At 40.2% G+C, this 26533-nt stretch overlaps 1 protein-coding gene across 2 annotated transcripts in view; it reads right to left on the bottom strand.

Annotated features, from left to right (window-relative positions):
* znf385d (zinc finger protein 385D) overlaps positions 1-26533 on the bottom strand; it is a 102756-nt gene that overhangs the window by 11021 nt on the left and 65202 nt on the right. For both annotated transcript variants that reach the window (XM_085472215.1, XM_085472216.1), the window contains exons 4-6: positions 24856-25024; positions 4150-4497; positions 2554-2735 (exon numbers count right to left, since the gene is read on the bottom strand). In XM_085472215.1, coding sequence (XP_085328341.1) covers positions 2554-2735; positions 4150-4497; positions 24856-25024 — 699 coding nt within the window. The remainder of the gene's footprint in view (positions 1-2553; positions 2736-4149; positions 4498-24855; positions 25025-26533) is intronic.

Genomic DNA, 26533 nt, shown 5'->3' with positions numbered 1-26533 from the left:
CATTACTAGTTGCTCTTAAAATCCAGTCTGACTCGTACGTGACCTTATATAAGTTCGTTTTCAAAGAGGAACAAAATACCATTTTTCAGATTCAGACATTCAAACATCACAGAATAATAATAAAATAATCCTCAACTGAAAGAAACATCCATAAGCGGCAGGTTCATATCTCGAGGCGAGGATGAATTTGCTCTCCCAGCAGCTGCAGGTAACTGCAAGTTTTATAGTAATATGTTTAAAATAATAATGTAGTGTACTGTGCTTTCCTGCCTTCATCTGCAGTCTCAGATGGCACTGAAAAACAGACACTCACACCTGCGGCCAAGTTAAAGATCACCAATTAACCAAACAAGGACTTGTTATTTAATATATTCAGGTTTAAGATTGGTAGATGACAGGACTGCATTTCACACCAAGACACCCTGAAACAGCCAAGCACATTCTGCTTGTTGAACCAACGCTGCCTGTGTTGGTTGGGGTATGTTTGTCACATGGAGGATAAGAAGCTAGCTGTGGACAGCTAGCTCAGAGCACCATAAAAAGTCAGTCATCCCAAGCTATGTTTTAAGAAGGACAAAGGAAAAGCTCTTCCGCTGCCTGGTGATCTTTGGAGAGGTCAGGTCACTGCAGAGAGGATGCGCCCTGTGGCAACCACCTAAACCAGGACCTCCCAATTGATTTGCACCAACTGTAACACAGACTTCATGCGTCAGCCTGCAGTGCAGTAGCAGATGGTGTCAAGGCCCAATGACCATCTCGGTTTCTTAAGTCTGAGATGCCAATGGTAATTATTTTATAGTCGCAGTTTTCCCAGAGTTTCTCCCTCTCATACTGTGTTTATGAGATGTGTTTGTACTGTGTTTGTTTCCCGTCCTCGTATATCTTTGTTTAGAGTTGGTATTCATGTCTGCTTTGGTTGTGTCAGGGGTAGACATTTGTTCAAAACACAAGTAAGAGAAATGAGACAACTGCAGACCGACTCAGAGTGTAATTAGAAAACGTGCGCACGGGTGAATGTCTCTCTGAGAAGACACACACCCCGAGCACAGGCTCGCTGCTTTATTTATAAGGCAAAAATGGGTTACATAGTACTTCCTCTTTTTAACAGTCAGGGAAGAGGTTAAACATGAAATCAGCTTATCTGATCTTTCACACACTGGGATTAAAAATACAGTAGTATATCATACTTTATCTGACATCACAGACATTATAGGAAAGAATGCATCATTATATCATGCTGTCAAAACATCTCAAACACTTAAGTAAGGAATGTATCAGTTTTCCTTTAACAATAAACTTGGTTAGCTGATTCTTCAACAATAGGCTTGGTTATGTGAAAATATATGAACACACGAAATGTAAGGCATACTTGGTTAGAATATAAGGCCTACTTGATTATATTGTATTATAGAGATTTGATTATAGTGTATAATGTAGAAAATCTCTTAACAGGTTGGTTCCTGTTTTCCTTCATGTCCTGTGTCACTTTTGCTTCCTTTCTGTCTTCCCCTGATTCCCTGACTGTTTTATCCTGTTGTTAATTGTGATCACCTGTTTTCCTCTCCCTCCTGTTTCTCATGAGTAATCAGTCTGCTGTGTACTGTATGTAAAGCCTTGTTTCCTTTTGTCCTTGTCGAGCTGTCTGCGAATGCTTCTCCATGCTACCTTGCTTACTATTTATAATCTGAGTTCTTGTGTTTATCTTCCAGGATTTTCTGCTCTTCTGTTGTGTCTTTGACCTTTTTCCAGCTGAAAGTAGTTTGGTTTTTGTTTGCGTTATCTGCATTCTGTGTTTCAGATCTTCAACAGTCCATATGACACTGTAGGCACAAGGAGAAAATGGAAGCTACGCACAACAAACTGACGAGGAGAGTCAAACCACTGACACTAACCACAATACCACTGTGGTACCCTTAGTGAAAGGCAGTCATAGAAAAATTGCACTTACAAGTTCTAATGTTTGTGTCAGTTTTCCAGTCTAGCCATCCTCCTTTCCCCTAAACTGTGAAATGACTCATTTGGATACACATTTATTCAATCAAACATATTGTTTTTACTTTAACTTATTATATATCCTCCCCCAGTCTGATCTAATAAAGTCACAATGGCATTAAAGAAAGTGGTAAACCTCCAAACAGACCTTTTTTTAATAATAGCAATGAAAATATGAAGCTAAGTTTCATTTAGCTATTGTATGTCATGCACTGGGTTTTATTTCCATTTCCAAATGCAGGGAATGTGTTTGACAGATATGGAAATAAAATCAATCCTTTCACAAATTAGAATATTTCGAGACTGCTCCCTCAAAAGCCAAATGATTCACTGAATAATAAAAAAAAGACGTTGATGACTTTTAATTTTCTTTGATATTTATAATGCACGATGAACATGATGAGTAAAATGCCATATTATTATAAAAATTTTGATTTAATGTCAGTCTAATCCGTATCCGGCTTTGCTTGTTTAATAAGATCTTGTGATCAATTTTACACAGAAATCCATTTTCCAGTTTACTACTGAGCGAGTGTCTCGGGCTCCGTTTATATCTCTCACCTGTTTTAGCTGAGTCTCTGAGTTGACGTGCACGTCACATGTCTCACAGTAAAACGTTTTGTTCTGCAGGCCTGTGGATGATTTGGAGGATGTAGCCAGTTTGCTTTTGACTCCTGCTCGAGGAAAAGACTTGATGGAACCCACACCGCTCCTGGCCTCGAGCATCGTCTTGTGCTTCGTACCTGCAGGTTCAAACAGGAAGCAGTTTGGTCAGTACATGAATCTGACTCAACAGAGGCCACCTGAGGAAAAGGGGTCAACTTTTATATTATCCTTATGTCACAGATCAAAGTAAGTGAACAGTCCTATTAAACGCACTGAAAGTTGACCTTTTGACCAAATACTCCTCAGGGCTAGAGAGTAAGGGCCCGGTTGTACGTCACTCCCTGGAACGATACCTCCCCGAGCACTTAGCTACAAGGGCCAAGACTGGTTCACTGGTTCAACCAAAAACTCTTCTGAACTTGTTTCAGTTTCACTCAAACAGAAGCTCAAGTCATCAACACAGATGTCACTAATATGGGGCACTTATGCAGTAAATTAGCATGTTAAGCTGTTCATTATTCAGCAGGAAATCACTACATTTCAAATTGAAATGATTTTTGGGCAAACTTCTGGCAAACGATGCAACCGCTATTTGAAAGCCATTCGTTTAATCCAGATATATTTAGGTCCAGCTCTTGTAGCTCCGTGGTGTAATCCAACAGGTTGAAGAGCTAAAAGAAGGAGATCCAAGTTTATGCAAAACTGTCACTGCCAATTGAACTCAAGCACTGAACCCAAAGACGGACTTTTCCTTAATCAAAAGCAAACGGAATATTTTAGCTTTTACAACTGCTTAAAAATACTGTTGACAACAATGGGCTGCAAAGCTGGTCGAATGTTTATGAGATGACCAAATACTCTGTAATGAAGAAGCTTGATTTGTGTGAATTCGTGTAGAGCTTTGTGGTCACTTGTGAAATCCAGCTGCCCGATGAGTATTTCAGTAAGTGTTCGGTGTTTTCATGGTGGAGAAACTGTTTAGAAATCTTTATTTGACTGTTTTATGTTGTTGAAACTTTAATGAAAAAGTCAATGTTTAAAACAAAGATATCGCAGGCAGAAGCAGAGGAACAACCTCAGACTGAAAGCAAAGATGACTCAGTGTACTGTCATTTCCCTGTGTTGTGTCTGTGTGTTTGTGTGTGAATGCAGTATGAGAAATTTGTTTGAAACAATGACTGCTTTGTTTTCAAAAGCAAGGATGTCTCACAATACCTGATTAAAGTTTGATAAAAGGTTCCTATGGAAACTACAGAAGGATAATTGAAGAATTGTGTTTTTTCAAGCCCCGGAATGATTGCTGAAGACAGCGGAGATAACTCTACAATAACGACAAACAAACGCTTGAACACTGAAGGAACCCAGCAATGAAACAATCATGCAGAGTCCGTGTTCACTGAGAAAAACACAACCAGCAGGTAAACACCTCATTCGTACAGCAGAGCCAACCTTACTTTTGTTGTTTTGTTTCAAGTTTGGGGGAGAAAAAAAAGGTCTGTCATCCACTCAAACTCTCCACGTTTGCGGCAAATCTTGGCACACGTCTCTCACCGCTATTGTGAGCCTCCAGCTGTGACGCGGAGTTGACTGCCACTTTGCAGAGGGAGCAGTAGAGAAGACGGCGAGCTTTCTCCTCCTCCGTTTCTGCGTCTGTCTCCGCTTCGGGTTCGGCATCGGGCTCCGGGAGGTCGGGTTCTGACGGGGAATCTAGCTTCGAGTGCCCCTCGTCTCCCCCAGCAGCTGAGGTAGTCTCTGGGGCTGCGGCCGCCGTGCTGCTCGGCACTGTCAGCGAGGCCACAGGTGCTGGCGACGGCGTGGTAGGGGTCGCCAAGGATGCCAGGGGTTGTGCTGTTCTGAGCACGGGGGAAAGCGCTAGGGGCGCTGTTCCAGGGAGGCCATCTGTAGGGAGAAATAAATCACACAAAGAAATGTCTTTGGTTTGAATCATATTGCTCCATCCATCATTCACGGACAGAAATGTTTTATTCATGTGGTGTTCACCCAACAGGTGGCTTAATGTGTTTTTATTGAGACTTCACAGGATCATTTCTATTTTTATTTGTTTGCTTTATTAAAGAACATAACATGAAATATTGATCTAAAGTAAAAGAGGTACTGCTGTACACTGCTATGCAGCCCATGCCTGCAGTGCTGCCCTACTTTTTTTGCCTCTGTCTCTCTCTCTTCTCCTTTTCTATGTTCATGAGCTTTGTTTCTTTTCTCTATCCTATTGCGTGCCGTGTCCAGCCAGAAATCAGTCTCAGTGTGCCATCCTTAAGGATAACACCCTTTGCACAATATACACAAACTAGGGATACATTGTTAGAGTATCTCCTAACTCCTAACAATATTTCATAACTCATTAAACTGGAACTAGTTCAGCACTAGTATTGACTGATACTTGAAGGCAAGGCATCTGTATCATATTGCAAATGGAAAAAGCTGCATCTAAAAACCACGGTGAGAGGGGGACTCTGCAGATATGTATTCATGAGCTGTTTCAGGTATTTAAGATGATCAGCTGTGTAATCAAACTGTCTGCCCTTCACTGTTTGTGTGTCGAGGCCATATGTGTGTTTTATAAATTAAGAACATGAATTTATCACAGCTCAATCTTCTTGTCACAATTAGCCACGCTGTGAATTTCATTCATGGCAGGCCTAATTATATTCAGACATGAACAGTGCTACTCGCAGTGGTAGATGGTGTAGATGAGCCGCACGTCATATTTAATAGATTCACCTGAATCACTTTAAAATGATGTCTCTGAAGCTAGCACAGTTCGTTTTGTTAAACGTGCTAAAGCTCGACTCCTCTCTCCTTGCATCTCTTCCACTACTGAGTCTTTGATGAGAGGGACTAACACACATGGAGATGAGGTGAGGAAAGGAATCAAGGATGCACAATCTGAGAAGGTAGGTCAGTGTTTGTGTGCAGCCCTGGGTGTGGCTTTCTTCCACCGGCACCAGGACTGCTGCACATGGCTTCAATCAAGTACTCATCAAGCTGCAGTGTTTATATTCCTTTCACTCACTTCCTGCCAAACTGTTTGCATCACCGGTGTGGTAGCAACTCCTGGCCCTTTTATAAAGATTTTCTTAGTTGTAACTTGGCTCCGTCCTTCTTCACAGCTCACTGCCCGCTCCAGTCTCACACCAAAACAACACCGTTCATGTGCCCGTCCACTCTCCACCAGTTACTCCAGCTTCTTCCCCCTACTTGCTCCTGCTTTGCCAGCTCAAGACTCCAACATGGTCTGTTTTTGGGGCATGCCAGCTTTTAGTTCTAAAACCTCAAAGTATATTCAATTCATGAAAGCCGAGATTTGGAAATGATGGCTTATGATGGCTGGATTCAGATCAAGTTATTTTTTCTATTAATTATATAAACAAAGCTGAACGGTACAAACTATATACAAGCGGATCCTTGAAAAACAAACATCCAAAAGCTTTTCCATCCAGACATGTTCGTTGTTTGGGAGCAGACAGATGTCATTTTGCAAAATCAGCACATACGGAGCGGTTGAGAAGCTACAAATACAACATGTTTTGTTGCTAAAACTTGGAGAAACAAACTGCACCGAAAGCAACAGCTCCACAGTCACAACAGCCTTAAACATATACTGCAGATAAACGTGGCAACATGACTTTGGCAACATAAACCCTGCTCGGTTTCGAGACATCTGTCATGAAACAGAATGGAAACGTGCACTTCCAAACTTTGTGCAAGCTGATGCATGTGCATCACCATCCAGTAACACACAGAACGCAAGTGCAAGAGTTTCAAATGGCAGCCATCAGACTTGCTCTTGTCACTTGTTCTAGTGTTTCTCTCAGAAAAACACCATCACACTCACTGGAGACTCTGACATGATAACACAAATAGTGCCCTGAAGGATAAAACAAAAAGAGATTTTAACTGATGAATGAAAGTGACAAGATGTGAACTTCATAGCTGAGGGAATGTGTAACAGTTTACAAGGGTGTCAACCTCAGTTTCACTAAAGGCCACAGTGGGAAATAAGAATCACATGAAGGCACAGACATTTGTTGACTTGCTTTAACTTTATCGAAAGAGTAAACGCAATTGAAGTCCTAAAGTTGTTTAGCCATTATATCATTCAGTCAAGCAAAATAATGATAATGCGTTCTCATTACAATTATACAAGTTGGCTACCATACAGCCAACTCACAACACACCAGCCTGGATATGACTCCTGGGTCATTTATTAAACCAAATGCATCCATCCATCCAGGTGTAAAGCAAACCAGAGAATCTTTTCATTTTGTTCTTGCATGTGTGTCTGAAAGTTTTACACAGTTTGTTTCACAGGCCTGAACATGACAACTCTGTGTGGTACATTTTATTTAAAAAAAAAAGACCTTTGATTACATTGATTATATGTACCATGCAGCCTTCTGCCACTAAAATAGACTGCTCATAAAATTTAAACTGCCTTTTGCTCCATCGCTTTATCTGAGCTGAATCTCATATTGTGCTGTAGTCAGTTTTTTCAAAACCTCGAACATCAATATGATGGCTCAGATTGTGTTCCTGCAAAACAGAGATGTGTCATAGCAAATACATCACTCTTTCAGGACTGAATATTGTTTCTCAATCGATGCTTATTTCCAACACTAAACATTTGTTCTTGTTTCTCTCTTTTCTTTTTTTTGGTCAAAATGTGGGATTATTGCAAATTTTATTTATTTTTTTGTGGATTTTGTGTTACTTTCTTAGCATTTGGAGTGAGAAACTTTCAGACCAACCCTAACACTATTTTGAGGTAATAACCCGAATTTTTGGACAAGCGTCTAGGAACCTCTTGAAATCACCTTTCCCTTTTTCCTGCCTTTTGTGGTAAATATTGCTGATGTCTACAACAACAGACTGCATATAAAAGATGGATTTGGCAACCATGCTGTCGCACACTGTTTTGCTCTGTTACATTTTTGAAACTTTGAGCTGATGTTTTTTTGCTATTGCTATCTTAGCTTGTTAAAACAAGGCATCAGGAGTACGGAGAGGATCCGACTGAGGAGAGGTGCTGCTTTGCTAATCAGAAGATTTGCCTGTCGATGAGCAACGTCATTATCATGTTTACATGATGAAGAATCAACGAGAACAAAAGACGATCAAGTGTTTACTGAGGTTACAGATCAAAGGAGCCGTAGACTTCTTTATGATCATTCTTTTTGCAAACACAGTTATCCACTGCTGCCAAATGATTTCACTCTTTACATGTGGAACTGATATCCATTTTTCATATACAGGGTGTGCTTACAATTAGGGGGACCAAAACATTAAAAGTTATATACAGACTAGATTAAAAATTTTCAAAGGAGTGAATTGAGCTCTGAAGGACTAAGTTTGATGTCTCTGATTTACACAGTCAGCTCTTCTGGTTGTTTTTAGCTTAGTCTCTGTAAAGACGGACCCAACACACTGTTACGATTATGGGTTTTTAATAGCACTTTCACAGGTTGAGCCTCTCTGTTCGCAGCTTGTCTCGGCACACACATCTCCTGCTCCAGTCTCCGGCTTCACTATAAGAAAAGAGACGTCTTATTAAGCAGATCGTCACCACCTGTGGCCTCACCTGCCTTCCCGGCACCGCCCGCTTAAGGTCTCTGTACCACCCCTCCCCTGCAGCTGAGCCAGGGACCACACCTCCACCACAGTCTCTAAGCTCAGTAACCAGGAATATAAATTTTATTGCTATATATTAGTACAGCCCAACACTGTAAATATACCACATTCTTCTGAACATGGAAAAACTTAAGTATAAAATGAAGACTAAAGCAAAAGAAAGAAAGTATTAAAGTTTAAAATAAAATGTTTACTTCATCGGCACAAAAACTGATTCAAGCCGTACAATCAGACTCAAAAGAACACACATGACTTTCTAGACCAAAGGCAAGAAGATCTGATTTCTATCTAAGGTGTTAAAATTGCTCCAAGATGAGTTGTTCAGGCGATTACTGATTACATGCCAGATCAGGCACATAAATATGAAACAAACTATGCAAGCAGTCGCACCTCTAATCTGCTATTTGTATGAGAGATCACATTAACGTGTACAAAGAGGCTGCTGAAAGACATGTCTGATATTTTTAGGAACAAACACAGCAGCAGATCAATATATTTGACTCCTAAAACAACATCACGTGTCACAGTATGGAATACAGAAGACTGCTGCCACATCTGCGAAAATGAAATTTTGCCTTGGCGGCTCCGTCTGATCGATGCCAATGCCTCACAGTTCCCCGCACTCCAGTGTCACAAAATGAAGATCAGCCAGCCAGGAGAGCAAATCAATAGTGAATTATGTCATGCTATTTTTGTGGGCCATTATATATGGTTCTTATTTATCCCAGTGGAGATGTCGCCAGTTGGCGCCACAAAACTCTCCGAACGTACATTGTGACTGAGATCGCTCAAGCCAAAGGTTACAAAATATATCAGAGTTGAAAGCAGCAGACCTCCAGCAACAGAGCTTTATATGCTTTACATCTAAAATGATTGCATCAGGTGAATACTGCGTATAATTAGTGAGTGCTGAATGGTTTCTAACTGTAAATTTTAGACAGTACACTTTTGTCCATTAAAGTATTGATTGGAAACCGCACTAATTTTCCTGGCATTGACTGTATTCATGCAGCATGTCTGTCTTCTCTGAACCACCAACAAAACCACAGACCACTCCATGAATCTACTTCTCCACAGCCACAAGGAACATCTATTTTTAAAATTGTGATTTTTTTTTTTTAAATAAATGCTTCATCCAACCACTTTTCTCCACATTTTCACAGTTGTCCAAAGTGGCAGCCAGCAAAGCAAAGTGGCCAATATTTCCTTCCCCTGAGCCACATCTCTCAGCTCTTGCTGGGATGTGTAGTCCTTGGGGTGTTTGCTGCCTGAAGGCTTTTCTTCTTCTCCTTGAACATGCCTGGAACACTTTTGCAGGAAAGCATCTGAGAATCCGCTCAATCCTGAAGCACCTGACAGCATTACCTTACTAACAGGGTTTTTGCACACCAACTGAACACTGTGCAGAGAAAAGCCTCTAATTTTACAATGCTGTGTTGCATTTCCTCCTAATTTTACAGAAAAATGAACAAAATGAGGGGATTTAGAGCAAAATAGGGGATTTTAGAATTTATATGATTGTTGTTGATCTTGCTGAAGAAAGGAAAAAAAAAAAGTAGGAAAGTTAATTTTATACTTCTGGATTCAGAGCTTTAGAAATCATCTTTCCTATTTTACAAGGAAAAATGCTTAGTGTAGCATCCCAGTCAGCCATTTTCTGCTGGTGTTCAACTTCCACGCCATTTCAGTATCCTACGAAAACTATTGGCGCGTTCTTGTTTCCATGGTGCCAAATCCTGCCATTCTGTAAAAGCTGCTTGCGTCTTCTTAGCATTGTTCCTGCACAACAGTGCACCGTGGGTAAACATGTTATTTTTCCACTGAGCAGATTTAATGTCATAAAAGATCACATTTCAACCTGAACCACACACAGCCAAGCAGCTTTCAGCGCCTAAAGAGAACCAACAAATGACAGGGCAATCTTCAGTCACATGCCGGGGCGGTATTTGACGCCGTGAGATGAGAACACATTGAAGCTATTTTTTCTCGGGCGTCTGCTCTGAAGCCGTACACTGTTTGAAACTCATTACAGCTGCTCAGACCTTTGATCTCATTCTTTGGTTTTGATCAGCTCGTGACTGACAGATTGACACTGAAACTAAAAGCTTTGCCTGAGACTGGATTTATTCTTTACCCCGGCAGTCTAACCGAGCCGCTGACAACTCAGAACCAATCTGCTTATCAATCTCACACTCTTCAGACTCCTTCGCGTATAAATAACACCCCGCAAAATTCAAAGCAGTCACTCATTTTTAAAACAGTGTTTTCCAAAAAGCCACGCAGAACATCATTTAGATGCGCATCGCTAGCAGCTTTTGCTGTTAACAAATATCTATCCATTAATTTCTGTGAACCTCTAATCCAATTCAGGGTTGCAGGAGGATGGGTGACGGGTTGAGCTGCTATCATTGGTACACCCAATCCATCACAGCATTAACAATTAAATTATAAGAATTTTACTTTTTTTATTTCTATTTAATTTTGTATAATCAAATTATTTTATGAATTTCATTTTGTAGTATGTCTTTGATCAGAGCTGTTAAGAAAGAATAAGAATTACATTCGAGCCTGTTCTCACTGCATGGGCATCAAATAATACTGTTAGTCGAGTGTTTAGTCAAAGTTCTGTGTCACGGAATTCTGAGACCATTATCACGACATCATATGAGTAGTTAAAAACCAGCCAACCAGTTAGTAAACGGAAAGAAAGCAACGAGTGAAAGTTAAACTCAACATGAATCAGTTTCCAGGTGCACAATCATGTGGTTTGTATCACTGGCACATAGGGCTGGGTGTCGTCACTGATTTCTAGAATCGATTTGATTCCGATTCACAAGGTCCCGATTCGATATAATCCACGATTCGATTTGAATTGGAGAAATTTAGCCTCAGACAGCCAGAAATATTATAATTCTGATCATTTATGATTACATATCGATTTTCTATATCTACAAAAAGAAAGCTGACACTTGTGAGACTTCATCAGAGATGTTAGCATCACAGCAGATGCCTTTGTATCAAAATAACAAAACATTAAAACACATGAAGATCGTCCTGTTCCAACTTTGTTATTACCCTTCAAATATTTGTTGAACAGTTATCCATCTATCCATTCTCCTCCATTTATCCAGTTCCAGTGGAGCCTATCCTAGTTACCATGGGGCACACTCAGGATAGGTTACCAGACTATCGTAGGGCCAGCACATGGAGACAGACAACCATTCACACCTACAGGTAATTTATAATCCGACCCCACTAACTGTTGGAGGAAGCCCAGAGAGAACCCACACATGCATGGGAAGAATATGCAAACTTCACAACGAGAGGCCACAGCCAAAAGGTGGATTCAAACCCACAACCTTCTTTCATCGTTAGCAGCAATGCTAACCACCGTGCTGTCCCCACATGTTTGTTAAACATGTGTACATCGTATTTTAAACATATTTAAGATCTTTAGACATCAGATAAGAGTCTTATACAACCAATACTTATAAATTAATATACAATTTTTTCATGAATAAAGTTTAAATGATAAAAGTGCCATTGATTAATTATAGCTATTATAAAGTGATACTGACTTAAGCTGCTGATTTTCAGCAGTTTAATCACTTTTGTGTTGCTGCAGTTCTTTTATCTGATCTGTCCTCTCAGATCTCAATAGATACCCTGGTTAGAGTCTATTGCTTGCCGACTATACTAACTTCACATTTTTGAGCATGGCACAGTGTGCACGTGAGGATATCTAAACTCTTCTGTTATGTCAGTAGATGCTTTGGATGCCTGCAGAGTGATTTAAGGAAGAACATCTGGTATTAAAAGACTATAATTTCCAGGTTCTGCAGTTATAAACATGACTTAAACATTTACTTAAAAATTTAAACTCAACTTGATAGGGGGAAATAACTTCACCAATTAGCTGTGTGTATATCCTATTTTCAGTGAAGCAGACTTTATACAAGGGCGAGAAAATCTACCCAGTCCTGTCAATCACAGCACAGTCAAAACACCACCATACCCAAAGAAGTAATTAATTTGTCAAAGAAGAAAAAGTCGATCTTGGGAGGAGACAAAACAATCCCTTTGGAGTAGTGTGAGTAAGGGCATCTGCTGCTAAATTAAACACGAGGAACTTCAACTGGTTTAACAGCAATTTTCAGCATGAATGTGGCTTTACATCGCATCCCATCAAGCCATTACTACAAGAACAATAATTAATTAGTTAACTATTTATGATATGGCTGACCCTCCCAGTCCAGATAAGTAATGTTTATGCCACAAGCAGAGCAGAAAAGCGACCTCTTTGCCCCCTGCAATTACCCACCACTTTCTCCCAGTCCGCTTGGGTATGCCAAGCGTCAAAACAACCTGAAATCACAGCGATTAACTCGGGCAGCCTCGCTGTGTTCACCAGCTACCAAAAGTCTGTCATCACACCTGCTTCTCTGGGCAGATTTTCAGTGGCGTGGTGAGCAGTCTGAGTGCAGTTTCAAAACAAGTTCACGTAAAGGTTTTAGTATTCTTGCGAGCCAGCAATTCTATGCCTGTGAGTTATCATTTAACTGATTTTGGCAGGGGTTCTCACAATTAGAGAGCTGAACTAGATGCACCACCAGAATCTGAGATACTCGGGTCTATACTGGGGATTTTCTGTCCTTCGTGTATCAGAAGTAACATCATCGTAGGAGAATAAATGTCTGTATCAGTCAGAAAACTGACAGGCTAATGAACAGCTTTGCAGGGTGCTTTTGTTGAACAAAACTTCAACATTTTGGCAACATCCTTGTGTTTTGATACCTCAGAGAGACATCAACCAGTTCTCTTTGTGAAGTTGGCAAAGAGACAGATCTGTTTGGTATAGTTTAAAACAGCGGCTTCAAGCAGAGGGAAATAATTAGCTTCCACGAGATAAAGCGCTCCTTTATAGAGTTCCAGTATTATGAGGTAGTGAATGGTGAGTGTCAGCTTGCTAACATCAGTAAAGACCACATTAAAGAACCACTAGGGTGTTGTTCAGATGTAGGAGAAAAAGTAAAGCCAAAACTTCCTCATGAGGTGAGGATGCTGATGTTCAGCGATTTCCACAGATGTATTTTGTTTGTGTTTCTCTTCACAAGCTTCTCCTCAGCAAATATTTTACTTGCCAAGTGCTTTGTGTGAAAGGTCAGTATTGCTTGCTTCTCAAGTGAGTGTTTAATCCTGCAGATGAACTTCACTTCCAGCATTGTGAATTGTTATAGTCCTGGTTCTGCTCTGCAGCAATGTGTAGCTCAGTCAGTGGTTTTCCACCTGGTGCAGGTTCTGGCTGGTATGGACCTCCACTTAGAGAGACTACACTTTACTACATGCAAGCTTCATTTAGGAACAGCGGCTCTGGAGTGCAGCCCCAGGTTAATGCTACCACAACAATTGGTAGAGTAACACAAGATATTATTGGCCAGCGCTATCTACTTAGCAGCAACTGAGCTTTCAAAATAAGAGCGATGTGTTTTCAAGTACATAAATCACATACAATGTTATTTTCTCCATAGAAAATGAAAACACTGCTAAAACATACACCAATATACTCGAGTGGCCATACCTGGGGAAACATAATATCTCATTTAGGATTGAAAGCTTTGGGTTGGCTCATTTCTAGTGAGCTTCAAAGATGTTGTTGGCATATTTTTTAATTTGCACAGATGATAGAAGTTTCCACCTGCTTCCAGTCTTTATGCTAAGCCTACTTAATCAAATCCATCGATACATTAAATTTTACTTAGCTGTGTGAATTATAGCTCGTGGATATATTTAACCATTAACGTTTGATAAAAATGCAAAGGAAATCTGTGAGGTTCTTCTTCATCTGCTTCCTATAGAAGCTGGTTGGTGAGCCCATCCCATGTTAAGTCATGCATGTATTTGCCCTTGTGTTGGGGTGAACTCATCTACCACGGTGTCATTAAAGAGCCATTTGCTGTTCGAGGACCAGGTGATTAAAGTGTACTTTGGCTGGCCTAGGACGCCCTGCTCTCCGGGAAGCCTCTTGTAATCCATATCCCCAGTCAGTGTGACCTAACTGGCTGTGCAAGGCCCAGTTAAGAACTCAATCCCATCTCATTAATGGAGGTAATGACTGTGATCAATCTAAAGTTGGTAAGGGCGAGCCGGGCAGGGTATGTGGGAGAGAAAGAGAGAGATAAATATTGAGGGCCAGGTAAAAGAAGGGGAGAAGAAACAAAAGGGCTGAAGACACAGAAAGATTGAGTTGGAGCGAGAGAAAAATAAGTGAAATAAAAAGTGAAATGAGAAAAGTAAGCAACCTGTGAGACCAAAACAATGGGAGACAAAGTGTGCGAAAGAAGGAGGACGAATGACAGACGGGGGTAGATAGAGGGGCGTGTGAAGGTGAGAGGAAAGAGATAACATTAAAAGGGAGCAATCGAGTAAAGGACACAATTAAAGAGGGAGAATCTGAGAGGCTGAGAGTGGTGAAGGCAACAATGATAAAGAGAATTGAGCGAAAGGCAGATGGGGAAAGAAGCCGTGACCCTTCGAGACAGGACACAGCCTCTTTTCTTTCCTCTGTTTGTACCCCAACCTCTCCCGACTCCCCTGACATTTCCTGTGGCGATAGAGGAGAAACGTGGCTCGGAAAACTTTCCGCCCTGTTTAAGCTTTCGGGCAGTCACAAGACTCCCCAGAGATCTGATTACCTTCCTCAATGAAGCTGGATTAAGCTCTTTAATTAAAATGATTGGGCCTTATTATATGCTGTCACAATTTAAAGGACATAAATCCCTCATGGCCCTTGAGTTCTGTCAAATTTCATTTGACATCCATGATTTTTTTCCTCCCCTCTTGTCAGTATTCAAAGTGAGTAAGTGAGCAAGGCTGAATATTTCCAGCACAGAAGACTGATAAGATGACAAATTTGCATTTACAAATAAGTGTGCGTCAGTGCTTGCAGTCATCTTTTCTTGTTGTTGTTTTTGTCGAAGGGGAAAAAAGCTGGATTATCTCAGACACTTAAACACAGCAGGCGTTATTGATTTGAATTCATCTCTTTCCAGTTTCATTCTAAAGCAAATGATCCGTATCTAATTTCTATTGGAATGTTCCTGTGGTTACACGTTGGCGTGCAGAAACCTCACAAATGAGAACATTTGCAGCGCTGCGCAGGTATGGAGCCAATCTGGTCACACGCTCATCAGGTATGCTGCTGCCTCTGACGTCTGTTAGAGGCTTTTTTCGAGCTTGCGCGTGTACATGGATACACAAAGGCTAGAGCAGGGTGGGGTGGAAGGGTGGTGGAGCTAGCCTCCTGCCTCCCTGCAGCCTGCCCCATTGTACAGCTGCTGTCAGTGCTGGCATGGCTCCCCTGACAATCTGCTCTTTAATAGCTAATATCAGGGTACATTTCCTCAGGCACTGGACTGGAACTGAGAGATGGCGGGCTGTGCTATGGGCATTTCTCTCTCTCTCTCTCTCCCACGTTGCCTTTCTCGCTTTACCACTGCTCTCTCTGGTGCTGGTGTAAAGACGCGCACAAACACACTTGCAGGCAGCAGCTGAGTCATCTGGCTAATCTGCTATCTTACAGTGTCCAGTTGCACATTCTTCTCATAGAGCACGCAGGTACAGTAACATTATGATGTAAAGATGCTATAAATGTAAGTACACACTTTGAAGCAGACCCGTAAACGATAGGCTGATGTTCTTTGAAATGTATTTTTTTAAGTGGTGTTTGCTTGCTCTGGTTATTAGAGAGGCTTTCAAAAAGCCTGGAAAATGTTATCCCTAAACTGCAAATACATTTAGCTAAACCAATGAATTATAGTCACTAAATATACAAACATGCTTTTGCAATTTCACAGTAATTCAGTGTAATATTTAGAGTTTTTAGAAAGATCTAAACATTGGTTAACCTGACCTAATTTGAAATTAGCAGTTGAATTACTGCACTGTGTTTAAAAAGAATATTTTCTTACATGCTGAAGGATGAAGGAACCCGATGCTCTCAGGGTTTAGTGCGTACAGATTGATGACAGAATTATTTTCTTTGCTGGATAACAGCCTGCAGTCGTCTCACACACGTCTCCGGAACAATCCTGGCCCATTCTTCTTTGGCAAATCTCTGAGCTCCTCCACATCGGATGGTTTCATATCATGGTTCTTTGTCCTCGGTTCAACTCAAAGACTTTCATAAGGATTAAAGTCAGGACTTTGTGCAGGTCAGTCAACAATGTTTTGGGTCGCTGTTGTGTTGGACACCAGAACAACAACCCAAAGCCAGTTTGGGTCACTGACTGCTTGAGGTTTTCTTTCAGAATATTTACTTCCGTCTTTCTTTAGGATTTTGTCCACCGTCATGAGATTACCGTGTTACAGAGGCACTGAAGCCTCCCTGCAGGGTAATATTCCCCCCACCGTGCTTCCCTGAGGCGAAAGTGTTCTCTGGGTTGTATTTCTCTCCCTTCTTTCTCCAAACATTGGCAGTGTCTCTGTGGCCAAAGAGCTCTTGTTTTGTCCACCCAAAGACCGGCTTACATTATGCATAATCATTATGCATTTTGCATAACCTTTCTCCAGGTTGTTCTTAGCAAACTTTAGTATAGCTTGAAGGTGTCTCTTCTGCAAATGTGCAGTTTTCCTTGGTCCAGGGTTCTACTTATTCTCCTTTTTTAAGATGACAATCCCTGCCTTGGCTGTGTCATTCACTAGTGTCTTGGCAGTTGTTCTGGGGTCTTTAGACACATCTCTCACTAGTTTTCTTTCCAGAATCTTTGAAATTTTTCACATCCTTCCTCTGCCAGGTTTGTTCTGTACAGCGTGGCTCTTTGAATTTATTGACGATACTTCTTACTTCTTAACAACTGGAAACGCTGTGATAACTTTGTGTCTCCTGCTTTGTAAGCATTAACATTTTTTTCCTATTTTTAAACTGATTTATTTCAAGTGACAGCTCAAACCCTTCCTGAAGTTTATATACAATTAAATCACAGCTGTGGTTTGCTGTGTCGATCAGTAAAAAAAAAGTTAATAATACTGATTATGTTGCGTTTTGTTTTTCTTTTCTAATTCTGTCATTGTGTGCACACAGATATAATTTATGTTTTTAAAGAAGACTAGTGTTTTTAGAAATGTTGTGTTAAAAATCACTTGCTCTGTAAAAAAACAACAAAAAAAAATATTTAAATTTCATAGGGAGGCTAATTATTTTGTCCTCATCTGTATGTAGAAGGGGTTAGTTACTTTTACTTACTGCTAAAATCTTAATTCACATGACACAACTGAACTTCACACAAAACCAGCAGGCAGGGATGAAGTCCCTTACCATGTTGGCCAATCAGAAACACTGACACTTTTGGTCCCGCCCACCTGAGAAGCAGAGGAGTTTATTGCAGTGTCGTCAGTTTAAATCAGTGTCAATTAAATGTGATGTGGACCACAGCTGCATTACCTGTTGTATTGTTAAGCCTACTGCAGCTTATTTTTAATTAAATCCACAACATGGCAGAATGTGACGGATATCACAGATTTTTGTTTTAACACCCACCCACACGCGCACCAAAGGTGAAAGGAGGAAAGTGTGATTTTTGCAGTAAATGATGTTAATGGCAAAAACAGCTTATGAATACAAATGCAGAGGTTGTTCGTGGAGTCCTCCTCCCACTATTATTTGTATATTCCAGCTGTGCGTGATGTCTTTTATGCATCCACGCTCATAGCTCCTTCAGCACGCCTCCTCTCTCCTTGAGATGCATTTTTGGATTTGAGATATCCTTTGAGATGAGCAGTGAGATCAATTTCTGGGTCAGAGGAATCCCGAGAAATAGGGGCAGAGGAGAGAAATATCAAGGAGGGAGAAAACTGAAAATGGACCTTTTTTGGAAAATTCTTGCAGGGTGAAGATTTTCAGCTCTGACTCCTCATTTTCCTGCTATTTAAAGTTTGTGGTCGACAGGCAGGAACATGAAGAACAGGTGCTGTAAAAAATAACCCGGTGTATAAGTCGACAAGTTTAACCAGCTTCAAAAGTTTCATATTGTATTCGCAAACAAAACAAAACAGTAAAAAACTCTCGGCATTAATCAAATATTCACCCAACTGCAGAGCTCTCATTACAGAACACTTGCAATCAGATGTATTTCTACCAAACACAAATGAGCAATCAGATTACATTGTTTCCACCATGGATCTGTTGTACTGAAATTATAATGGAAATCATATATTTTTCCACTTGTAGTTAACAGAGCAAAACAATCTAATTGAAAGCCCACTCTGCAAACGTGCACCGAGCTCTGCCTCCCTTTTTCCACCGACTCTCACCACGGCCATTACTCTTCTGCGATCTCGGCATTTCATTAGCGCCAGCTTTGTGACCCTGATATACCATCAAATACTTCAGCCTTACAGATAATGCAGCATTTACCCGCCTCGACAATTAATTCTTTTGACATCTGAGTACATTAATATTCATTACCCCATGCCACTTGTGACAAACCACCACCCCCACAAGCTGTAGATATGATCGTGAGATGCTGTATAGAAATATAGTTGTTGTTTTTTTTCTCCCCTCTCTTTTTTTAAGGGCATTGAAATGATTAATAGCCATTTGTCTGTGTGGTTATGACAGCTTGTTGTTTAAGGTCCCAGAGGTCTCTGTCTGTGTATAATGTGTTTACAATTTTCCCCAGGCTTGAGTGTAAGTTTAATGTCAGAGCTGTGTAGAATCCATTACAGATGAGTATCTCAGTTCAGGTGCAGTGGGAGGAGGTCAATGTCTGAGCCCTACCTTTGTTGTTTGGCCTTTTTATTTTTTATTATCTCAAGAAAACGTGCTTTTCCCTCTGGCGTGCAGCGCTATTTCGCGCTTTAAATTGTTTCAGTGTCGGTTGGCCAGTTTTTAGAGATCCCTTTCTTCCCTTAAATATAATGCAACTGAAGGATGTTTGCCTTGTGATGTTCAAAGCACAACATATATAAGTTTGAAGAACTTTCTGATGACTACCAGCTGCACACTTCTTTTCAGCTAGCGCAAAAAAAGTGTACAGCTGGCGAACATTAGTAGGACAACTCACGTCAGCGAGCCATCATCGATGCTTTCATCGTGTCTCAGTGTCGGGAACATGAGACTGTTCATGCACACTTTCTTTTGCATAGTACTGCAGTTCTCACTCTGGGGTCGGTGGGGGAAAACGGCTCATTGCAGAGATTAAGACCTCAGAAATCTGCAAACTTTGTGGCTTAACTGTATCAGCTTTTCAAATTATTTTTTTTCTTTTTGTTTGGTTTTATTACTGTTGCAACTTTTAGCACAGCAACATAAATGATATTTAGTTTAATCTTATTCAAGAGAAGGCGACCATTACAGAGATATCTGCAAAACTGACATCAAAGCAATCCAGATGGCTTTTCAGGAGGAAGTATTCCTTTAAGGTCTGAATGTCTTCACATCTATCAGCTTTTTCCACTAAAGGCTGTATGATTTTATAGAAAAATATTCAATCACCGTCACTGCATAGCTAACTTTCATAGTTACTGTAGCTTTGGAAATATTTCAGTCAGATTGAGTTATATTGGTTTGATATGCTGTGTAGCAGGGCTCTGCACTGGGATTGAGGAGGTAAATTAGAAGTCATCTTTTCATTTTCAAGAAAGAATGAATCACAGATGTGCCACTTCTAAATGACTTTCTACAGGGTCATTTTCTACTTCACAGAAAAAAAACACACTGACTTTGATGATGTTAGACAATGATGGACACAAACGCACAGCAAGGAAACAGGCTATTGTGGCTAAGGTGGTCTTCAACAAGCATACGTGATAAATATTACAAATGATCAAACTGCTCTTACTTCAAAAAGCAACTTTACAATAAAAAAAAGTCTTTTTTGTTTGTTTTTTGGAGCCAATTTGACCAAAAAAATGTCGGAGCCACAAAATTTATTTGGGCCTTATAATGAAGGTGATACAGCCTATTAAGTATGAATTAGCCTATCAACATCACTAATAGGTGTAAATAATTAAGATCATTAACCACATGAGACTACTCTGCAATGCGATATTTACTACTGAACTACTAATGTTGAAGGTAAAGCTCTTCTGTTTTCCTCAGCTGCACATCGCAATCGACCTTTAGGTCTGTAAAAACAATATTCTGCTTGTTCTGGAAACATCTCACCACATTACTTTTTTCTGTTGTTTGCTAATTTCTCATTGTGGTTCAAGCGTGAGAGTAAGTCAGCAGCATTAGCACACAACTCTGTCCAAACACACTGTTAAAGTCTCTGTTTTTCCTCCCTGGATTTTCTTTTTGTGGATTAGGAATCCACAGCTAGAGGGACTCAGGACCAGCCATTTATTTGTATACATCCATGTGATCCACCAGTGTTGAGGTATATCAAAACTAATAGAACGTGGGTAGCTATGGACATTTTAATTGACAAAATATGAAAACAATTGGTAAAATTTAGGTTACACGTTTTTACAGCTGGATAAACATGAGGCGTCATGTACAGAGATGATAAATAAAGTCAAGAGATTGGACTCACTGCACAGCAGTCTAGCATGTCTAAACTTTTGGATGCTAGTGTATAATACAAAAAATAAATAAATAATAACTTTTCCACAATCACACGAGCCAAAGACGGCTCCATAATCACAAGTTGTCTACTGATACAGTCTATTAAATCTTATTGTCGAATTAAAAGAACAACATAACTAATCAGTGTTTAAAGACAACCTCGTTTTATTTCAGTCCATTGTTTCATGTTGATTCCAGCTGTGTCTATTTTAAAATTCCAGATTGTTTATTTTACAGTTTAATTCTTCCTCAGTGACCATTACATTTCAGAAGACACGTTTCATTGTGACATTTCATCAACGGGGCTTTAGTGCTTCTGTCTGCTGCTTTACTCAGATAACTCGCATAACCGCCGCTGCCATGTTTGTCCTGAATGACTGACAGAAATGCTCAAGAGGAAAAATTGTGTTATGAAATAAAAGTGGAGACAAAAATAACAAGCAATTAAGTCGAAATGTTTGTCAAAATTACATGTTGACGAATTCATTATCTAATGTGGGATTCGTTCAAGATGACATTTAAAAATTCGATGGAAGCAAAAGATGACGGGAGATGCTTCACAACTTAACTTTGTAAACGTTATTTTCAAACATATATATCTGCTATTGTGTATTCTTAAGTAACTTCAGGGTAACCCCCTGACCGTGGCTCAGGGGGTTGGGAAGCGCATCAGTAACTGGATCGATCCCCGGGCTCTCTGTCCTGGTCGTTGTGTCCTTGGGCAAGACACTTCACCTACCGCCTACTGGTGTTGGCCAGAGGCGCCGATGGCGCGATATGGCAGCCTCGCTTCTGTCAATCTGCCCCAGGGCAGCTGTGGCTACAACTGTAGCTGCCTCCACCAGTGTGTGAATATGAGAGCGAATGAATAGTGGCATTGTAAAGCACTTCCAATCCATTATTATTATTAATCACAAAAACTCTTCTGTAAAACCTGATTTCTTACAAATCCAGTTGCTTAATTGCTGAGTCCTGAATGCTCAAAGCTCCCACTAAATATGAACTTCCCACAGTTCACATGAAAAGAGTAAACAGTGAATAACTATTTAATTAAAATGTAATTCTCAGCAGCAGCCGGGGGGAAAAACACATTCAGTGCATTAAATATTTAGGAATATTAGATATAACATGTTTCCTATGTTGGTCAGAGTGCGTCGACTCTTTTGTGACATAAATACACGAGAAACTTAGATTTTTAGCTCAAAGTAAAGTTACTTAGCGCATAATATAAGTATTATAAATTTAGCCATAATTTCTGAAATGCATTTAAGATTTAATAACTACTGTCCCTTCAGATGTGTGACCTCCAAAGTCATAGCTTGACTTAGCATTACATCACATCACATCCCCTCTCTTACGGTAAATGTCGATAAACTGCAGTGTGGGTTGGCTTCAGGGAAGCTCGAGTGCAAATTGCTTCTGTTAATGGTTTGACATTTGTATAGTAGCTAAGTAACTCTGCGGGGTACGAGACAGACTGCAGCCAGGTGTGAAGCTCTTAATATAACTTAAAGACTAACACATGATGTGCACCATGTGAAATATATAAGATTAAACTGCCTGTTTGTTAATGCTCTTTTATGATACTGTTTTAGGGGATACAGAAGAAAATTGTTATCCGGCTTATTTGAGGACCCTGGATATTCCACTCATCCATTTTCTTAACCACCTATCCAATTCAAAAGCCACGAGGGGGTTGGAGCTTACGCAGACTATCATGGGGCCAAACCCTAAACAGATTCACAGGATATTCCTCCTGAGAATTGACACAGTTTTCAAACATTGCTATATAACGTTTCACCTCAAGTATTCTTTAAAATGCCCGTATGTGGCTTAATAACAGGTTCATTTTTTGTGAGTCTACTATAATATGTGCATGTTTCAATGTGAGGAAAAACATTGCTGCATCTCTTTTTTTTTTTTTTTTTTTTAAATTTGTAATCTTTTCCTGAAATGCTCAGTTTTAGCTGTTGTGCCCTTTTGATCTCCCTCTGCTCTCCATGAGTGCACCAACAAAATTAGGTGTTAGTTAGCTTCTACAAGGTCTACAAATGTGGTTGTAGAGCACGTGGCTGACAAAATCCTTGAGTTTATTCCAGTTTGAACTCAAATCAGACCCAGATAAAGAAGAGAATCCTGCATTCATCCTTACATTATAGATTTTACAGAGATTTCATTCAATACTATTTCTGAAATTACTTATTGTGGCCTTCAAATCTGTATTTCTTTGTGTTTATGTTGTTTAAAAAAGTATCAACTTAAATTTCATGTGACCTGGTTGAGAAGCAAAATTTAAATCAAATGTTCTTCTTCTTGTTTTTAACATGTAACATCAACGAATAATAACAAAAAAGCTAAAAGGTTCCACAATTTGTGGTTGGCCCTAAAAATTACAACTTTAACTCACCTCTGACGTGTGGGAAAGGGATTCAAATTAGTGTTGGGTTGTGGCTGAGACGTAAAGTTGAGGAAATCGCTCTGTCAAATCATCTAAGGCTCTTGGAAAAAAGCTGAACTGGACTCTTCATCTCTCATCTGAGAAGCTTCAGTTCTACAACCAAATGGTGGAGAATCCCAGGCATAAAAACCTGGTATAAATAGAAGTTCAGTCACTGTCCCTCCAAGCTCCTTAGAATACCATGAGAACCCACAGACTCTGTCAAGTAACTAAAAATGATGGGCAGTGAGGAAGCTTCTTTTTTGAGGGTATCTCAAAGTAACTGCAAGTTAGAATGCAGATGTGTGAGGCAGTGATGAGGCTAACTCTGTTTGGGAAAACCACAAAACATGTCACATGGGTGCTTTAAACTTCAGGCGTCAGGGCTGTATAAGGTTCTACATATGTATAGGTCACAATGCAAAATGCACTCCAGAAATGTGCTCCTAATTTAAATACTTTGGAACGTTGGAAGAAGACATGGTTTAAGGTTGAAATTAATCCCAGAGCAGAATAGCTCAATGTGTTTCTAATTACTCTAAAAAACTTCTAGTGTTACAGTTGAAGGGGAAGACTTTCATTGGGCCAATTTTATGACATAATAATAGGCAGCTTAAGGAATATTACGCTTCAGAAGACAGAGAGGGCAGGGCTCCTCGGCAGTGCTTTCAGGTGCCAAATACGTTATCCTCCACAGGGCCAATATGGGACACAGAAGATAAAACCATTTAATATATTGTACATCTGGTTCCTGTCAGGCGCTGAAAGTTGCAGTTAGTTTGTGTTTATCTTTAAACATGTTTTAAGCAGACGAATACCACAGAGACCCAGACTCTAAACACCTGGCCAAGATGACTGGATTTAGAAAGCCACCTGGCTGCAACATGATGAATATTAAGATACACAGAGTCAGCACACAATAATGTGAACCAGAAAATTAAAATTAAAAATGGAATAAGGGCAGATGCAAAGTAGAAAGCCAGAAGAAGAAGATGCAAAAAAAGCAACAGGGTGCTTTGTACCAGGAAGTGAGGTGTAATCCAGAAATTACAGTCTAGATTCATCCATTAGAAGTGCCCAAACATCTCACATCTGTTTGTAATGTATCAGAGAGGATATTACAGCAGTGGAAAGTTATGGTGCAAGTCATTTCAGCTTTGGTTAATATATTGCAAGGTAAACAGCAGGAATACTGGTGTGCACGTAACAAAGTGCCTGAGCTTGATGTTTTCTTTTTTTTTGCCAGATTACCATGTAATGATTTCCAGTTGCCCAGCACGTTGCACCAATGGAATCATCTCATGCAAATGAGCAGGCATTACATGTTTTGTCACAAAGTGTTGTTGCCTGTCAGCACTAGATAACACATAAAGCACACTTAGGCCCTACCTCATCCCTCCCATTGCCAACCCAGGCAACACAGGGCTGATATAATCAACAGTGAGTCTATCCAGGTCCTAAAGTGATTACAAGTTGAGTGCAGCAAATCAAAAATGCCAAATAGGAAGGCTTGGAGGTTTAATGATGATTCCCAACAGAAGGGCTCCATCTACATAAAGAACAGCAACAAAGGTCTTGCGTTAGGAATAGGCAGGAAAATACAAACCTTTCCTCTCAGTGTTGTTGGGGACCTGTGAGGTGTTGATGCCCTTGGCCATCTCCTGGTTGGCGGTTTCCTTGGTGACCACTGAGCCTTTGAGCTTACTCTTCGGGGCGTCCAGGGCTTTTAGCTTCTTGGCATGTTTGGTGCCCTTGTAGTGGGCCAGGGCCTGGCTCTGTGAGAAGAACAAATAACAGGCTGTGGGAAAGTGGCTACAAAGTCTGGATGAATTATTAAAATATGAAAACTAAAAGAACACAGACTAAACATAATTAGCAGGCTCAATATCCCTTGCAGCCAATTTTAGAAAATAAGTATTAAAGCTAAATGTTTAATACACCGAGGTACCACTGGCGTTCAAAGTTATTCATGTGGTTTATGACTGACTGAATAGCTACTACCTTTCCTCCACATGTACTAGTAAAGGGAGCATTTTTGGATCAAATATTAATTTGTTGTTCCACAGCCAATGACTAGTTTATAAGGCCTGGATGTCAAATATTTTACCTATAAGAGGAATTTTGCTAAATCAGCTCATTATATCAACAATATAGTTGCTGTTGCACCTCCTGGATAGCTGCTAAAGTTGAATTTTTCTGGCTACTTCAGCTATAGCCATAAAAGTTTGCATGAAATGATCATTAAGTCTAAATATGAGGCTACTTTCTCCAAATGGGACCTGTTATGATTATTTCCAGATTTGTATTTGTGGAATCTACTAGAACAACTTTGCATGAGTCACAGATCAAAATGTTTTTATTTATCCTAAACGGAGCCTTGCTGCAGCCCTTTAATTCACCCTCTCTCTGAATTCAATTTCATTTCAGTTCAATTTGTTTATAAAGCACTAAATCCCAACAGTGGTCACCTCAAAGTGCTTTATATAGTAATGTAAAGACCTTACAACAATACAGAGAAATCCCCACCAATCAAACAAGCCCCTGTGAGCAAACACTTGGTGACAGGGGGAAAGAAAAACGTCAGATTAGCAGGAAGAAACAAGCTCAGGGAAGGGCAGCCATCTGCCATGAGCGGCTGGGGGTGAGGGGAGGAAGACAGGACTGAAACAAGATGTTTTAGTTCCTCTTCTCTCCCTTGGAGCCATCTTTCATTTGATTTGCTGGACTTACAAACAGAAGGTTTGAACAGCAGGTGGGTGGGGCTTCTGTGCTCACCCACACCTGTGTGCCTGATATGATCGTCCTCGGGACATCCATTTTCACTAGAGTCACAATGGGGAGGAAACCTGGGCGTTTAGATCAGCTATTTATATCTAAATCCATGCATCTACATATCTACACTATATATTTTACAACAATAATAACTTGATGTCAGTGATTAAGAAATTTTTGTGACCCATGAAGTTTAATTTATGCAGTGGCCATTTGTTTTAAAGTCTGAGCACGTAACGCCACCAAGATTCACCTTCACAACAGATTCATCAAGTCGCACAGAAGGGGGACATATGCAATGACTTTGAGCTGCCCTTGTTTACCTCTGCGCACTTTGCCTGTGGCAGGAATGAAGGTTTTAGGACGGATCCAATTGGAATAAATAAATACGCCAAGCATGCATCCCCAGAAGACACCGGTAAGCAGTTTTATTTATGCACCGCGGTGGGGATATTTACCAAAGACTGCTGGGATAGAAAGCCCTTTCCAGGTAGTATCTCTGGATTAGCATA

This window comes from Copadichromis virginalis, linkage group LG11, assembly GCF_057382275.1.
Source record: "Copadichromis virginalis isolate Kocher_CV1m ecotype Utaka linkage group LG11, C_Virginalis_male_GT1.1, whole genome shotgun sequence".
NCBI classification, from domain to species: Eukaryota; Metazoa; Chordata; class Actinopteri; order Cichliformes; family Cichlidae; genus Copadichromis; species Copadichromis virginalis.
The sequence above is the reverse complement of the archived record's forward strand: the minus strand, read 5'-3'. Positions and strand labels throughout refer to the sequence as shown.